The following is a 17,664-nucleotide window of genomic DNA, read 5'->3' as shown; positions in this document are numbered from 1 at the left end:
AGTGAAGCAAATTGACCTACGATAAGAAAGACAGATTTTGTTTGAAGGACGCGTTCTTTCTGTTCGATTTAACGTTTTAAATAGGCCTGAGAGATCAAGTCTTGCTACGACTGATCCTACTAGGCTATTAAAAGGTAAACACCTTGCAAATTAACTTATCAGTTAAAGCTCATTTTCTTCAGTAATGTATATACTTAATACGTGATTCAAGTAATGGTCTAAAAAATAAACGTGAATTCATCAGTCTTGATTGAAAGGAAGATAGGCTCGTGATTGGAAACTCCCCCCGTTACCACCCTGGTAGAGTGTATGTTATATAAGTTCAATCTACGTTAACCGGATTTTATGATCACCTTCATTGTAATGGAATATACATTCAGATAATAGCGAACTAATTAGCGAAGAGCGTTAGGGTAAAATGTTAAGTATAACCAATGTCATTTGCGAAACGTTCCTTCAGTTAAGTCTCAATTACAAAGAAATTTGGACCATCATTTTCAGACCAAGCCTCTCACCACTGGTGCTACCTAAAGAACCACATAATTTTCCTTGTAGAATCTCCTTGTCGTTTGAGAATTTAATTCACCGATTAATTAAACTGCAGTTGTGATTTTGCCGGATGTTTCCTGACCTAGCAGCTGCCGTTCCATGTTTTGATTCACAAGAAAGTTCAATAGCTTATTTTCTTCAGAAGTTAATACATATACTAAATACGCGATTCGTGAAATTAATGGTCTAAAAACGTGATTCGTAATTTTAAGAAAAAATAGGCTCCTAATTCGTGATTGAAACCTCCCCCCTTTATCATCCTGGGTAGAGTGTATCTTCCACACTTTCAATCTACGTAAACCGGAATTTTTGATCACCGTCAGTGTAAAAAAATTATTCCATGAGCGCGCGTTGGATATGAGATGGTAGATAGCCAACAAGGGGCGTAGCGTATTATCTCATATCCAACAACTATGAGTGGAATAACTGTTTTATTAAAAACACCCAACGAATTGCAATATTTGAGCCTTCTGGCTGTTCTTGCTGCTGTCGCTTACAACTACCATATATATTTGTGGTCCATGGTATATGATCTCATATACCACAGCATGTAAACCAATCAAAACATAGGAATTGCAATATACCATGACTAGTTTTTATACAATTGAAGGAAGAAATGCAAAGTCCACAAGTCAACAGCGCCTCGTGTTGGGTGTACGATTTATCTTTGCTGCAAAATTGACAAACGCTTCTCGATCTTTCACGTTTTTTTGTTTGTACCCAAAAAGTAGCTGCGTTGAATCTCTCTTTTCTTTGTTTTGTTGTTTTCTCATTTATACTTTAATAGACCGGAATTTCTATTTCCATGAGTCAGCTATTGTATCTCTTCGTAAAGTTGTCAAAGGTAGCAGGAAAAGTGTATCCACAGGTCACCCAGCTTGATGTATTGTTATTACACAAAAGTCGAAACACAAGGGTTTGTATAGGATAACGGTTGTATTATAAAACCGTAAAATATTAACTTGTTTGAAATTAAAAGTAGCTTATCTCGCTTCAGTTGTCTATCATTTATTCCAGGTAAGTTTTCTGGTTTGATCGATGGCTAGTTTACAAATCCTTATACTGATTTCGAGTGTTGCGTAACAACAATACTGAAACCATACATATCGAGTTGAGCTTGGCCTACCTGTGGTGTATCTTTATGTTCAATCTACGTAAACTGGAATTTATGATCACCTTACAATAGAATATATAATCAGCGAGCTAATTAGCGAACGGAGTGTTAGGGGAAAATGTCATGTAACGAATATCATTTGCGAAATTTTCGTTCAGTCCCCCGCCCTTAAGTCCCTGACAGAAAGGCATTTGGACCACGATTTTCAGACCAAACCCCTCACCACTGTCGCTACCTTAAATGGACCACTTAATTTTCCTCGTAGAATCACCTTTAGTTATCGTTTAGCAATTTAATTCACCGATTAATTAAACTGCAGTTGTGATTTTGCCGGATGTTTCCTGACTTGGCAGCTGCAGTTTTATGTTTTGATTCTCAGGAAAATTCAATAGCAGTTGTTTTGAAACAAAAGTTAAGCTATGCCCAACGATTACTTGCCTCGTTTTTTAAACAAATTAAAATGATATCTTAGCTAAAAAACACTAGTTGCAACTAAGCTCAACTAAAGAATGTGATATTTTCTCTCATTTCTTTACCACGAAACACTGACATTTCAGCTCTTTCGACCTGCATCGACATGCACCTTTTGATATACTATGATTTACTGCATTGAGAACAGAAGCCTCGAAATCAGTTCCCCGAGATTTAGTCCGCGAAGCCGTGATCTTCGATTTTTATCAATGAACAGCTTTTTACAAAAGAGGGCGTGCTCTTTTGTATTTGACTAATTTCATGGAAATGTGTTTTCCGTTTAAAAAATACTATGAACGATTAAATCAAAACGCTGCAAAAACCAAACAACGGGAAAACAGCAAAATTGCTCAAGCTTGGTTTCGCGCGCCGTATTTTTTTTTTGGGGGGGGAGGGGGTGGAGGTGGTGGTAGGGGGGGGGGAAGGTGCCACGATTCTTAATTCACAGCCTTTGAGTTTCAGAAACATTAATTTAAGTGTTGTTTTTTTAGAAAAGCGTTGGACGATTTTTATTTTAACTTCTAATGAAGTTTTTTGTGGTTTTTCAATTAGTGCATGATAGCCTAGACTACGAGCAGTCCCTATTTTTTCGCAAAGTCCGTCGAGCTTGAAGCGAAATTTTTTTTCGAAGAGTTCGTCGAGCTTATAGCGAAAAAATTACGCGCGGAGGGAGGAGGCGGGGCAAGGCGAGAAGCGAAAAAAAAATAGGGACTACCCGCAAAGCCACAGCGTTTGACCTTTCACGGCCGAGTGATTTTTGGCTTCGATTTCAAATCTAATTTGCCGTGTCCAATAATATTTCCGCATTTTGACGTACTGTCAATTGACACCGCTGCACTTGGTTGGGTTTGTCACGTACGCATCAAACTCAAAGCTTTTTTGATGAATCGTCTGCAAAGTTTTATCTCTGGCGATTTATACAGTTCCAGCAATGTTTATTTTTTAACACTGATTCACCTCTATGGTCTACTTAATGTAAAGGCAGCTTGATGTAAGTGTTTAAAGCGCTTCTGTTTGTTTAAATTTGTTTATTCCCGGCTTGTAATTTATACGAAGCTCGCGCAAAACAGCCGTTGTCTTGTTTACGAGCCTTGAATTTCTGTGGAATAAAGCTACTTTTGGTTGAATTCTCCTCTCTTATTTTCGCTCCGTACTTTGGCGGCTTGCTGCTCATACACTGAATTAAAAATGTTCTTCGGAGATGCAATTTTATAGCGACAAAGTACGATTCAAGAAGCGATTTCGAGAGCTCAAAAGCTCCCGCTCCCATCGCTTCGCAATATGACATGCAAGTGTTAACAACGTATTGACATCTTGCTGTCAACTTTCCAAGCGTTAGCCAATCATATTTTTGCGTTGTGAGAGCAACGCATAATTCAAACACTGTGGCTTAGCGGGTAGTCCCTATTTTTTTCGCTTCTCGCCTTGCCCCGCCTCCTCCCCCCACGCTATTAATAAGCTCGACGAACTCTTCGAAAAAAAAATTCGCTTCAAGCTCGACGGACTCTGCGAAAAAATAGGGACTGCTCGTAGTCTAATGATAGCCTTTTTTATACAAAATTTATTTTATTTATTCAGTAATTTTTTATTCATTAATTTGTATTTTTTACGCATCATCATCATCATCATCATCATCATCATCATCATCATCATCATCTGTGACAAGCGAAATGCTAGTTCACCGTTCGTAAACATGGCAGATTTCTCAACTGTTTCATATAGCAAATTTAGGACTGCTATGAATATTTATTTGGTTTTCGGCCTCTTAGATTATTTAATTTGTTTTTGTGTAATTAAAATATCAAAAAAAAAAGATAAATAAAATGTTCCTCGTTTTGACGCGTGAAACGCTGGGACTTCGAGATGAAGACAAATGATTGCTACACCCTACGCACATGCGCACAAAGTAGTAGCCCTTTTGACAATCTCGTTCCCAGAGCCCGCGTAACTCCTTTTCCGACCGCTGGTAAAGGAAAGCGTGGGCTCTGTGAACGAGATTGTCCCCTTTACGGTGCCATTTTAGACCTAGTCCTCTTTCTTTTGCCACGGAGAGGAGTCTGTCCAAAGGAAAGATTTTGTAATTCAGTAAAGTTTACCCAGCAAGGACGTGTCTGGCCGGTTGAAGGAAGGGCCGAGCTTTTGTGCAACATGATCTTCGATAAATATCTCAATTATATCATCAAGCAATCTTTGGAAAGATTGGAAATTATCGATCATACTCAGAATACGTTTGGCAAGTATTATCCTGTCCAACCCTCTCGGTAAATAAGTGCATCATTAATGTACTTATTGGATGACTAAGAAATAAAAGCCCGTTGGCTCGGGTACATATGTTAAAAATAATTGTTAATGTTCCAAAATGACTCTAAATGGCGGTATAAAACTGCGCCGACGTTTCGGCAATACTGCCTTCTTCAGGGTGGCACGAAGAAATAAACAGTCCGTTATTTGTAGTCGTGTGCCGTTTTGAAAATGCTCCTGGCACGCGCCAAAAAATTGCGCGCGCGTGTGTAATTTTTATGAATGAAAAGTCGCATACAACTGAATGTATGTTAATATATTTGACTCACGGATCTCAGTGCGCTCGGACCATATCGTGTATTTTCCCGTTCGTCCCTCACTCTCAGTCAATAAGTGCTTATTAACCCAAGATTTACATTGAATTAAGACAAATGAAGCTTTAATTTACTCTCAGTCAATTGTCTTTTAGCTTTTAATTAACAGTCACGGACTGCTTCTTGTCTACAGTAACTATAATAAATTGTTAATACAGAAACAAAGTTTCTATTTAAGTTAAAAACAGTTTTTTGTCATCAGGGAAATGCTTCTTCATAACTTTGCCTTTGACGTCATTGCAATATTTGGTTTTTCGAAGGCTGACGAAATTCTTCTAAGTTGTGGCGAAGGGTGAAAAGCAGGACCCAATCATGAACCACGCATCGAGATAAAATTTGCCTCCACTTGGCAATTTTTTCTTTTCCTTCAGAATTCTAGAGAAAAAAAAAAAAACAGAAAAAAAAAATTAGTTTCATTTACAGTCTTAAAAGTAAAAAAAAAAACCTTCAGTTCACCAAACACTAAATCGTTAATAAACTAGTATGCGATTCCATTCTTACAATTTCGTTCCTTTGAACTTCTAACAAACCACATCCAGGGAAAAGGTTTCTGTTCAATACCCCTTATTACACCTAGCGGAAATCTGTTGATATACACCACTGTGTGCATCAAAGCCAGCTACATCTAACATACTAATGACTGGTCCCTAACGGAACAGTAAATTTTATTTCCCGAGAATCTCAATGTTTCCCAATGCGGAGCTGAGGAAAACATTGAGATTCAAGGGAAGCAAAATTTACTGGTTTCCTGAGCGACCAGTCATTAAGTGATTTGCTATAATTTATAGCTCAATGAAGAATTTACATGTAGAAGAACGGCGCTCGCCAGTCAACATTTGCAGGCAACAGTGCACTGTAACCCTCTGACTTCATAGATTTTGCATTTTTGCTCACTCGGAGACTTCTAGTGGGTGATTTTTTTTGTTAGATGTCATGTGACCTCGAAGTAGCCAATGAGAGTGCACTCTGTCGGGGAAAAACTCCAGCTATATACATGTAACAATGAATGTTGTTTATCACAGTCATGTTTCAAAACCTACTTAAGGGTGGTCAAGGAAGTAGTACAAATCTATGCCTTAGAAAACAATTTCATTTGAGACAATTTGGATGACAAAAAGTCAAGCAAATTGGCTAAACATTGAACAATTACTGGATTTACTCAAAAATGTCCATATTGCTTAATAAATTTGCTTTTCTTTTTTGATGCAGAAGTTATTTACGGCCGACACTCATTATGAAGCATTTTTGAATAAGAAATACAGTGTACATGATACTCCGATAAAAGATGCATGCAACAAAAACTGTCACTGTGTTTTTCTCAATCAGAGTCAAGTGGCTGCATCAAGGCCTACAGCGGTTAAGCCACTTTCAATATGTACAGCCTAGAGTTCAAGTGTTTTCAAAAGATTGTTGTTTAGGGGTGTGGTGCTTTTTAATGTTTTTGGTGTCACATGTACAGTGAACCAGGTAGCTCTTTTAAGTGCTACATGTGCCCCCAATTAAAATTGGGGGCAGCACATATGGTATGGTAAAACAGGGCTGCAAATAACAGTCGGTCATCGGATATTGGCTGACCAAAATTTGCTCATGTCCGACGAAAGACCCGAGTCTAGTCATGATGTCCGGACAAAATTTTTTGATCATAAATCATTTTATGGCAACAATGAATAAAATTCTACCTTTTGTTTTTGGTGATGTCCAACCAAAATATTTGTTTTGTCCGACCAAGATGGTGTCTTAGTACGGTAGGACATATGTCCTTTCAAGTGAAAAAAATTATTTGCAGCCCTGGTAAAATGTGCCAATCGGGCACTCAGGGGCTAAACACTATAAACCAGGCATAACTAATCGATGATCAATGACATCAATTGGTAATCAATGAGTAATCGATGAGTAATCAGTTGATTAGTCATTGATTATTGGCGATGATCAATGAGTAATCGATGAGTAATCGAAGCCCAAACATTTTGTGGCCTATCGATTACTCATCAATGACATCGATTATTCATTGATGTAATTGATTACCTATTGATGTTATTGATTATATCATCGATGACCCATCGATTACTTATCGACTATTATACTGCACACAAAAGACACAATCCTTGCTTTCTTGTACCATTTTTTCGTTTGTGTTTTTTTTTATAGTCATATTTTGCTTTATTACTAGCATTCTTGTTGACGAAATTACGCCATCACAAAAGGTCAAATAAGGGTACACTTAACCCAACTCTTTATTTAATAACAAAACAACTGTACAGCAAAACCAACCAGTCTGAAAATGAAACTAACAAGTACTCAGACAAGAAACGACTACATGGTTATAGCTTTTGTTCGGTGGATGTTTGTCAGCAAAGTAAAACTGCTTCGGCTTAGGGAGACATCCGTCATAAGCAGTTACATTACGCACCGGAACAGCTGCAAGCACTTTTACTTTCTGTGCTGCTTTTTTCACGTGTAAACATGATATTACTAGACGTTATGGCGTTGTACAAGCTTGAGTATTTAATACTTTTACAAGTTCCGGTTTTCAACCACGAGATGATATCGATGAGTAATCAATGCAATCGATGACTAATCGATGACCAAAAATTTTGTGGCCTATCGATTAGTCATCAATAACTCATTGATCATCGGCAATAATCAATGACTAATCAACTGATTACCTATCGATTACCTATTGATTACTCATTGATTACTCATTGATGTCATTGATGTCATCGATTAGTTATGCCTGGTATAAAGAACTAATTTTATACCAAAGGCAAGGTAACTTACAACCTGGCCACTGATGTTTCTTGTCACAGAGTGGAACGTAGATCACTCCCATAAGATTCTTTTTCACAATCTGACCATCCTCTAGCTTGTCATGTTGCTCAAGGACCTGATTCCTGCCCTCTGCACCAACAGGACAAATAAGACGACCACCTGGCTTCAGCTGCTCTAGAAGCTAAAACAAAAACATACTAATCAAGGAATAATTGTAATCGCTCCATAATTTAATTGAGGAAGAAAAATGCTTTAAATGAAGTGCATGACAAGCAGGCTTTAAGTTGTAGAATATGGCATTACAGCATGCATATATCTGACAGATGTAACAAATCTGGTTATTTCACTTTCTACTCACAGCTGGTGGCAAATCTGCAGCAGCTGCTCCTACATGGATTGCGTCATATGGTTTTCCAGGTTCATATCCTTTCCGTCCATCACCAGCTATGAAACATGGACAACACAAAGTAAAATTAAGCTGGGTTTGCCAAGCTCCTGCTCATATTTTTTATCATTAAGGTGCTATCTAAAATCTCTTATCAGCTTGGTCAGACCATACTTGGAGAATATCCATTTGGTTTCATGTGTGGACATTTCTGTTCTTTATCCATACACGCGCATGCAGGGCTGTCATTAAGGGCTGTAACCCGTAATGCCTGCTGTGGCTAAGTTCACTTGATTTTATGGGTGGGGATGTTGATTGGTGTTACATGTATGTTACACTTACGCATGGAGCAAAATGCTAAAGGCTGCTTAAAAATGCAATGGCAGCCTTGCCATGTACTTAGGAATGATATTTTTTCTATTGTGGCCCTTGTGCTTGGTTGATAATCAGTTACATAATAACTGGGCATAAAGTGCCAAATAATAATATTTTTAACACAATGGTACTTACTGACTATTTTTACTCTGTCCTTTTCAAGGAGTTCAGGATTTCCTTTTCTGATATTAGCCAGAGAGTCTTTCACAAGTTGATCAATGTGATCAATGCCATAAACCTTTCCAGTTTCGCCAACCTGCAGTTGAAAGAAAATTAGGTTTTAAAGATAACCTTCTGATGGCCTATCAGTAACAGAACTGTAGTTTGTGAACAAAAACCAAATTAATTTCTGATCCTCAGAACACAAAGGAGTATTACAGCAAAGAGTTCAAAAGTGTGACTTTATTTAATGTACATCTACGGTATTAACATTCTTTCATGGAGATTTAACCCAATCAGAAGTCAACTGGAAGGTGTCCTTAACTTCTGATTGGAAAACGACTGCACAGCTACCGAAACTTTTACCTAAAGGAATAAATGGAGCCTTCAGACTACAATTTCCAGCGGTATTGCCCATTTCAGAAAGACACATTTAAAGCGCGATGGAGTCGTAATGAGAATGTGAATTTGTAAACAGTGGTCTCACTTTTGGGCTTGTTGTCGTGATTATTACTTTAATTATAATTAAAAATAATTACATTTTACCATGTAAGCCATAGCAGCTGTGAGATATCCACTTCCAGAGCCAACATCTAAAGCACAGGCACCTTCCTTGAGATGTTCCTCAAGCTGCTGCAAGGCATATACATGCTGAAACGGAACAACAAATCACTGCAAAAAGGCTCAAGGAAAATAACTGCCTGTACATGAACATGAAGGGAGGCGGCAAGGTGGAAAGTGCGCTGGCCTAATGGTTAGTGGTCTGGGTTCGAGCCCTGGCTGGGTCACTATATTTTTTTTTGGCAAGACACTTTACTCTCAGTGCATCTTATCACCCTGGGCCGGGTTGTTCGAAAGACGATTAACGCTAACCCAGGATTAAAAGATGAACAAGATTTTAATTTCTCTTGTTTTAAAGGGTTTCCCAAAGCTAATTTATTTTGTTAAGTTTGAGATTGGTACATGTCAAAACTGTGGGACAGAAAATATTAACAGAAAACCTCAACGAAATTATATAAAATTGAAATCAAATTTCACGCTAATCCTGGATTAGCTTAATCGTGCTTTGAACAACCGGGCCCAGGTGTATAAATGGGTAATGGCAAATTAAATGCTGGGGGGATACCCTGTTATGGACTAGCATCCAATCCAGGGGGAGTAGAAATACTCCCAGTCGCTTCATGGTTTACATGTACATATTGTACATGTAGGTCCTGCTTTTTTGTTGAAAAATGAAAGGCCTACACTGTATACAAACAGGTGCAATGTATGTAGGATGACTTCAAGGACAACATTGTTAATTTTGCCTTGATCTCCCTGTTGTTGAGCAAGAGAAGGCGTACTTTCAATCTGCTCTACATCCTGTTTCAGGCAAGAAAAGGTTCATCTGAAGGCACACTGTTATGTAAATACATGGAAATTGTATGCACTTGCACAGCACAAGTTGATTACTCTTTATTCTCCTTACCATATGTGGTGCACTGATTGTTGCTTGAAAACCTTGAAAAGTAAAAAAGTGACACAATTTAGTATTGTAAGCAGTGCAATTACATTGTACACATATTGACATACACACAATGGGGGCAGGGGGCATGCTTACACCCAATGAAAACACCCAACATTGCACCCGATAAAAAGTTAGCCCACCAAAGGACAGACAGGTTCTAATGTACACCTGCCTAAATCCCATTTCTCAGCCTATTGTTTTCCCAAAATTTTCCAAATCCCAGTCCCAGTTCCATTGTATTTTGTGTGTGATTCCCAGTCCCACTGACCTAAATCCCATTTTCCCAGTACAAATTTGCCCAAATCCCAGTTCCCATTTTACACTGAACCCCTTCAGGCCCCTCATCTATGTTTCACTCTGTGACAAAGTGCAGGGCATCCAGGTGTGCGATCCATTCTGGTAGCCTTAATAGCACTCCGGTTAGCCATAATAGCACTCTGGTTAGCCTACGGTTAGCTTAGATAGCTTGTGGTTAGCCTTTTTATTTGGAGTAGGGATTTCTGCCTTGCATGAATGCTGCCTTGCCTCACTGCTTAGCCTCGCATGCCTTGCTGCCTCGCACATTTGTAAGACTCCAAAATACCAGGGTGTAGCATAAGCTGAAGATCATTGTGTGTTTCAAAAGTGTGTATAGCAGGTGAAATCAAGACAGTGCTTGTCTAGAATGGCATCCGGATGACTTACCACCTCTCCTCCACCTCCCCCCCCCCCCAAAAAAAAATAACAACATAAATTAAATAAGAAGAAAAGACGTCGGCGAAAACTTATGACCCCTCAAAATATTGAAATGGCAAATTGTATATCGCTAAAAAATCTCTCCCTGCCTCGGGTCAGCTGTATCAGTATGCAATTAGTAGCTAGCTAGAGAGTGTTTATTTTTCTCTGCGCGGAAAAAGAGCCTGACCTTGTACGAAGTCAGCTGGTATTTGTGTCAGATCGTTTGGTAAAACATGGAACTGTATTAGCTTATTTATAAAATTCAACAATGTTATATGCATCACACAAACCTATTGGTTGCGGAGAATCTTCAAATGCGCGACTCCGGCAGTAATGCTTTCTGTCAACACGACGAAGAGCCTCTTCGACGCGTTTGCTCTTCAACACTTCATGAACTGAAAACAAGACAAGAAGAGAGGTTAAAAATGACATTGCGCAAAACAAATCACAACGCTGCATACTTTTAAGCTGGTCTATAAGATCACTGTTGCTATCCCCGTGAGATCTCCACGCCATATTTCGGACAAGTGCAAATCTGCTAGCTGTAACTCCCATCCGCCATCTCCGCCATGACAGTTTACAATGCGCGGCGCACACGCAAATTTGTTTTGACTGCTGGCTATGCTTGCATACGTATTCAGACGACTAGTATCAGACTATTCAAAATGGCCGACGTGGACGTGGATTCTGCGGCGAATGAATGAATGGGGTGAATTCGTCAAATTCTTGGACAACTTGCGTCATATTCGCTACATTCCTACAAATATTGCCGGGAAAATATATTTTTTTGCTAAAAAGCCACTGGACTTCATTTCAAGCTGTTTTGTAATTGACGACACGAGATGATAACCTGCGCGCGTTGAAAAAGAGCAGAAAAGAGCTCAAAAGAAATCTCTGGAATCACTTCTACTTGAATGATGAGTCTCTTCGCAATTAGACGAAGTTTCCTTCTGACATCGATCAAGAAAACCTTCAATTTTCTGGCCTCGAAGAAAGGTACAGTAAGATAAGTATACAAGATACGTGTAATGTGTTGTAGTCGTGACGTGACATAGCGGCGTGACTGTTTTGTGACAGACACACGGATGTAGCTACAAAAAACAGGCTCATTGAAAACCCCACCCGGCTTTTCTGGTTTTAATACCTTCAAATTTAGCTAAATTCTATGTTTTCTTGTGAAATTTCAGCTGGTAATAAGGTCTCTTTCAACCAGTGAAATTAGCCTGGTAGCGGCCCGGGCTCTTAGTAGCTACATCCCTGCAGACAATCGTAAAAAATGGCCTGCTTTGTCATGCGTATCAAATTATGCAAACATTTAATTTCAAATTAAAAGTTGTTCTCTGTTTTTCGGGATTGTGACCTCTTTTTAGGTAGGAAGAAAGATGTAAATAAATTACAGAAGGCTTTCGACACACGTCTCTGAAATGAAAGAAAAAATTACATGCCCCGAGCAGGATTCGAACCCGCGTCTCCCCCCCCCCACCTTCCAGCGTGAGTTCGCAGGAACCCAGTCATACTCCTGGGTGTAAAGAGGCACTATGCAAGTTGTTAGTTCACCACTAAATTTTCTTTGATTCTGATTGGTTTAAACTGATCACGTGACGTGATAGTGTTCACCTGCAGAGGGCACTATCAGCCCAGAGTGCCCTTCTGAAAAAAATGCCTGGATGTATAGTACTCGTCCATAAAACAAGTGGGTCTACAGACAGAGAAACCCTACTAAATTCACTGCATTTAGTGGGTTTCTTGCCTGGGTTTTGTTTCGTTTGTGATTTCGGCTTTGATTTAAGTCTTTTGTACTTAAAAGTAAAAAATAATTCAAAATGTTCACTTTTTAATGGGTGTACGGAAGAAAATTTAGTGGTGAACAATAAATTAAAATGATAGAGTGTTTTCGTCTCTGAACTATTGATCTGATAGTTGCCCCTTGGAAATTTGATATTCTTAAAACTAGCATATTAGCCCTTGAAGTCTTGCTTCTCGGGCTCATATTTGTTTTAAGAACATCAAATTTCCATGTGGCAACTATCAGCCAAACCACGAAACACTATTGTTCAAATAGTGTCACCAGTTGCCCAAGAACACAACACATAATCTCGTTCCCAGATCTTGCGGGCCAAGCCGAAGGCGAGATCCTCGCCTTCCAGCTTCGTCTAACCCGCGAGATGTGGGAACGAGATTACACAACACAATTACCCTGGTAAAGGCTTAACATCCAGAGTCCAGTGCACTAACCAGAGAGCAACTTTTAATTTTTAGATGAGAGGTGAAATTTTCAGAGAGATATTTCATGTAATTTTAGAATTTCATGTTCTTAAAAAAAATGAATCTAGCAACTGCCCTCCCCCCTGTTTATTTGAGTTATAAGGCACATGGCCTATGTCACGAGTTTGAGCATGCATGATTTCTTGATAGTTTTATAAAGTAGAAAGTAGACTTGCTCCTCATGCATTGTTGAGTTTTAAAAGCACTTGAGAAGTGCTTCCCTTGATGCACTCCTCTTGATGCACTCCTCCTCTCGTCATGGTCTTTAAAACTCCTGTATGCTTATATTACTTGACCAATATGAACATGCTGGCATTTCTGAAAATACTATCTAGAAGAGCACACAGAAACATTTAGCCTGGTTGATTGCTTTTTGCACTTCTTGAGTGTTCTTAAAAATTCCCAAGAGCTTAGTAGCTGGACAATGCACAACTAGCTAGATGAAGCTAATAAGTAGCTTGCTATTTCCTTTATAAGAATGTTTAACATATTGCACTTGCTTGAACCTTGTGACATAGGTTGCATGGATAATTTATTACTTAGTAATGCAGTGTGTGATGTTGGCAAGGTAACCTGCATTACTAAGCTCTGTTGAACTCTTAATAACCAATTGTAGCATGCACAATTCCTTGAACGTTTTATGAATGATACTGAAAAATTCTTCATATTCATGCAATCCTTCAAATTGCATGCATACACTTACAATTTTTATTCTTTTTTCCATTATGTATCTAAAAATATTTCCAAGAGTGATTGACACCTGAATTCTCCTTACAGCATCATAGATCATTGTCAAGCAGACAACAACAACAACACACGTTTATTTACTTCAGATTATACAGGTTTTAATTTATCATCACAGGTTATATTGCATGCCGCTTTGTTTGCAGGTCTGTTTGTACTACGCCGTTTTGGAGACATGTCCGATCAATCGTTCTGGAACAACTTTTATGCCAGTCGTCAAGGTGATAAAACCTTCGATTGGTTTGTTCAATTTGAAGACGTCAGAGGACATTTCGAGCCTTACCTACCCCCTGTTAGTGACAAGGACCTTACAAGGATCTTAGAGATTGGTTGTGGGACCTCAGATTTCAGCTTGGAACTCTTTGAGCACCTAAACCGGAAATGTCGCATCGACTGCATCGACTTTTCACCGGAAGCGATAAAAGCACTGGGGAAAATCATTCGTAAGCGGGGGTTCCTTGCAAACAATTCCTTCGATGCGGAGAGAAGACTGCAGACTAATCTTGACCCGCGGGACTGGACGGGATTGGCTTGTCACCAAGCCGATGCTAAGGATTTGCCGTTCAAAGAAGGGACGTTTTCATTGGCTATCGACAAGGGCACTTGTGATGCAGTTCTAAAGGGACCCAACGGAGAAAGTGCCTTTCGGGACGTCGTAGCAGAATGCCTACGCGTCTTAAAACCAGATGGAAAACTAGTACAATTTTCAGATGAACCTCCTGAATTGCGTCTGAACGCATTGGGAAATGTGAAAAGTAAATTACTTCAAACAGGACTCACAACCTCTAAGAGCTGCAAGGTACGATTTTCCTGGCGTGAACTTGACACATGCGCAGGGTTCCAACATTTTCTGTATGTTGTTCACAAAGAAACCGCTTAATGAGAATGGTGGAGTCAAGAGTTAATTTTGCTGAGTTACGGTGAAGAAACCAACTTGTACAAAAAGACGTTTATAAGATGAAATCACAACTGAAAACTTCATTTTCGTGTAGCGACAGAAGATTTCACTGTTCTTGTAGATTTTTGGTTCTATATTCCGACTATGTCAAAATGCACCAGATAAGAAAATAAACATTGGACAAAAAGATGCAAGTTTGCCTTGTTTTTAGGTCCCATTTTTAGCCGCGGTCAAATCGTTTGGAGTCACCTGGTGTGGTCGGTTTGTCCCGCTGACGTCATTAAAATGTATTCGTAGCCAAGGCCTTACTGCAAGTGGGATGCACTGATTACAGTCATATTAAAAGGTGAGTTTAGTACGTTATATTTGCATTTGGAATTTTAGCTCTCGTTTTGTTTTAGTGAAGACATCCATTTCCTTTGTTTCATGCGGGAGGCAAAGGAAATAGAAAATGTCGCGCAGGCTAGTTTTCGTATATCGCTAGTTGCAACCTCGTTCCCAGTGTGTCTGTTCCTGTATGTCTGGGAACGAGGTTGCTATGGTCGAAACACGAGAAAAAACAAGGGTGCGAATCAATCGCTCATTTCTTTCTTACGACCAAGTTTTTCCTCCTTGCTTATGTGAGATTTTTATCTTCCCGGTTAAGCTTGCTAAATAACAATTGATTTAATAGACGATGCGTAGTTTTATTACACACGAAGGGACAAGTCGCAGGGGCATCACAACATGTACACACAAGAAAATGTAGCGGGCCATGTTGAGGCGACACGTCCCCTTGTGTGTGCTGAAACGCAACTACTCATGTTCTTGTGTGTGTACATGTTGCGATGGCCCCACCACATGTCACTGCAACTGGTCCCTCCCTGTGCCCATCACTGAGCCGATAGCCTGAACGTGTATCTCCACTGTCGACTAATTATGCGTGCGTAGATCTATGTGTGTAAATAAAAATAGAAAAAAAAATGTATGGACGGCCGATTTCTGCTAAAGAAGTGGAACCAGAAAATAAACGCCGTTTCAGGCAGAAAGACACGAAAAATTGCGTTTAGATTGTGAGTAGAAATCAATTTTAGACCCCCGGGTGCCAGAGGTTTTTCTTGCGCGGTTCCCGTTCTGCTTGCAAATAATCGTGGCCGTAGGGATCTGTACAGTGTAGTTTTAAATCATCTTGTATTTGCTGACGATCATTGTGCAATTTTGATCCATATTCACGAAATAAAAAAGCCTAGACAGACGTTCTTTAGTGATAGCCTAAAGTAAGACAGATGTCCTGTGTTCTCATTATTACATAATGAGTTGGGGCTTGTTAAGGCGGTAATGATTAGACCTAAGTTAGGTTCACTTTGTAGAAAAAAAAATCGATGATAGCAAAAAATTCCTTTTCTCGCTAAAATGGCGTCGACTGTTAACGAAAGAGGAATGTGCGTTGAACTCCCAAGTTGAACTCTGTACACCAAAGTGTAGCTCATAAACATGGGATGACCTCCTTGTCGAAAACATGATAAAATAATCATAGCGCCCATATCACAATGGAGCGTTCACTTGGGAGCCTGGGCTCAAAGTGCGTCACTGATAGTTTTTCCCCCGGGGGGGGGGAGGGGGGCACCCGGTATATTTTTGGGTGGGGGTGTGCCGCTGGGAATTTGAAGCCCTTACCCTAAACCAGACCATGTTCAGCTGATTTTTGCAACCCTATACTAGACTAGACACTGAAAATCCCTACCCTATCCCAGACTTGCATTTTGTTAGAACTGTATCATTATCAGTGTTTTAATGGAAAACCATCTGTGAACAACGATGCCGCGATGATTTTATTTACGTTTAGGAAAGCCTCTTTCTCTTCCGAGTTTCTGGACTATATTTGTCACCGTCGATCGGTTTCCCGGCAAATGCTACCCTTTTCTAGACCAAAACTCTCTGATTTCTATACCCTATCCCAGACTAAACTGCTTGAAAACCATACCCTTCACAGCGGCACATACCTATATAGCTCATGTATGGGAGTGCCCCCCCCGGGGTTTTTTCACGTGAACCGAGAGCGCATTGAACGTGATTTCAGCTTGAAGGTCGGAGTCCCCATACTTATCGTTTATGTATCGTGTTCATGGCAACGAGATCAGCCCGCCAATAATATGATCACGTGAACGTTGTGCGTATTGCACGTGCTTCCGGTGTGTAGCTGCAGGTATTTTGTATTCATGTGGGCGTAGTTTCAACAACTTGACAACGATGAAAATGAGATTTTCTCAGAAATGTTTGTTTGTCCAAGTGAGGTGGAAAGACATGTTTTTTTTTTAATTCGGAGGTTTGCTTCGTTTAGTTTAAAATATCGGCTATATTTATCACAGAGAGTGTTGTCTGGATATTGGAAGTGCGAATTATAAGAGTTAAACGCTAAAAATTTCTTATTGGCGGTAAAAGTTGTACTTGCGAGAAATTTGTAATAAAGTTTTACAAAATAATTGTTTTAGCAACAATAAACATTTTCTTGTCGTTTCAAGACCTAACAACGCCGTGGAATGTCTCGAACTCTTTTTAAGTTGAGACAAGCTCTCTGTTAATCTGGGGGTGTTAATGTGAAATCCTTGAACCTTCTAAACGTCTTTCTTCCCAAATTTGATCAACAATAGCAATGAATCTAATTTTAATGCCTTAATGGTTTCCTTACTGCTTTGGCTATTATCAAAAAAACTGAAATGATAAAAATGGCTTAAGATGGCCACCCACTCTTGTCATGAAATCATTTTGAAATCATAAATCGCGCGACCGACCCATGAAAAATCATGACGAATTTTTAAAACATCTCGCCTAATATTATATTTCTGAGCCCTAAAGCAGTTTGATAGCGAAATTGTCGTAGAAAAAGAAGGAAATTGAAAAATAATACCGGAGTTCAGAAGTAATATTTTGTTTGATAAAAAATAAACCGAAAATCGCAAGTTTTTTGGTTGCCGCTCCAGACGCCTCCTTTTTTTCTTTTTGGCGCATGCCTCGATTAAATGTGAATAATAGAGAAAATCTTTTGTTTTGCTCAAAATGACAGTGTTAAGATTTGAGTATAAAGATTTAGAATGATTTTAAACAAGATAGAGAAAG

At 39.3% G+C, this 17,664-nt stretch overlaps 2 protein-coding genes across 3 annotated transcripts; one reads left to right on the top strand and one right to left on the bottom strand.

The window, feature by feature from the left end:
• Positions 1-4,792: 4,792 nt before the first annotated feature.
• LOC144629822 (protein-L-isoaspartate(D-aspartate) O-methyltransferase-like) lies at positions 4,793-11,251 on the bottom strand. Of its 2 annotated transcripts, none has more exons than XM_078488038.1 (8): positions 11,123-11,251; positions 10,952-11,056; positions 9,906-9,937; positions 8,984-9,088; positions 8,414-8,534; positions 7,877-7,962; positions 7,528-7,699; positions 4,793-5,124 (listed from the first exon to the last, which is right to left on the bottom strand). In XM_078488038.1, coding segments are annotated over exons 1-8 (717 nt in total). In that variant the 5' UTR covers positions 11,217-11,251; the 3' UTR covers positions 4,793-5,122. The 2 variants fall into 2 exon arrangements, with proteins under 2 accessions (XP_078344164.1, XP_078344163.1); XM_078488037.1 differs by having other exon boundaries at positions 7,531-7,699.
• A 243-nt stretch (positions 11,252-11,494) lies between these two features.
• Positions 11,495-14,896, top strand: LOC144630537 (citrate synthase-lysine N-methyltransferase CSKMT, mitochondrial-like). The gene is made up of 2 exons (XM_078488897.1): positions 11,495-11,657; positions 13,817-14,896. The coding sequence occupies exons 1-2, from the start codon at positions 11,576-11,578 to the stop codon at positions 14,548-14,550; spliced, it is 816 nt and encodes a 271-aa protein (XP_078345023.1). The 5' UTR covers positions 11,495-11,575; the 3' UTR covers positions 14,551-14,896.
• The last annotated feature ends 2,768 nt before the right edge of the window (positions 14,897-17,664 follow it).

This window comes from Oculina patagonica, chromosome 11 (genome assembly GCF_052425735.1).
Source record: "Oculina patagonica isolate OP01 chromosome 11, crgOcupat, whole genome shotgun sequence".
In the NCBI taxonomy this organism is placed as follows: domain Eukaryota; kingdom Metazoa; phylum Cnidaria; class Anthozoa; order Scleractinia; family Oculinidae; genus Oculina; species Oculina patagonica.
This window is presented reverse-complemented; position numbering and strand designations above follow the sequence as displayed.

Coding starts and splice junctions, on each gene's coding strand:
- LOC144630537 (XM_078488897.1), top strand. CDS start 11,576: ATGATGAGTCTCTTCGCAATTAGACGAAGTTTCCTTCTGACATCGATC. Junction 11,658..13,816: donor TTTTCTGGCCTCGAAGAAAG/GTACAGTAAGAT, acceptor CTTTGTTTGCAG/GTCTGTTTGTACTACGCCGT.
- LOC144629822 (XM_078488037.1), bottom strand. CDS start 11,216: ATGGGAGTTACAGCTAGCAGATTTGCACTTGTCCGAAATATGGCGTGG. Junction 11,057..11,122: donor TCTTATAGACCAGCTTAAAA/GTATGCAGCGTT, acceptor TCTTGTTTTCAG/TTCATGAAGTGTTGAAGAGC. Junction 9,938..10,951: donor AGATTCTCCGCAACCAATAG/GTTTGTGTGATG, acceptor TTACTTTTCAAG/GTTTTCAAGCAACAATCAGT.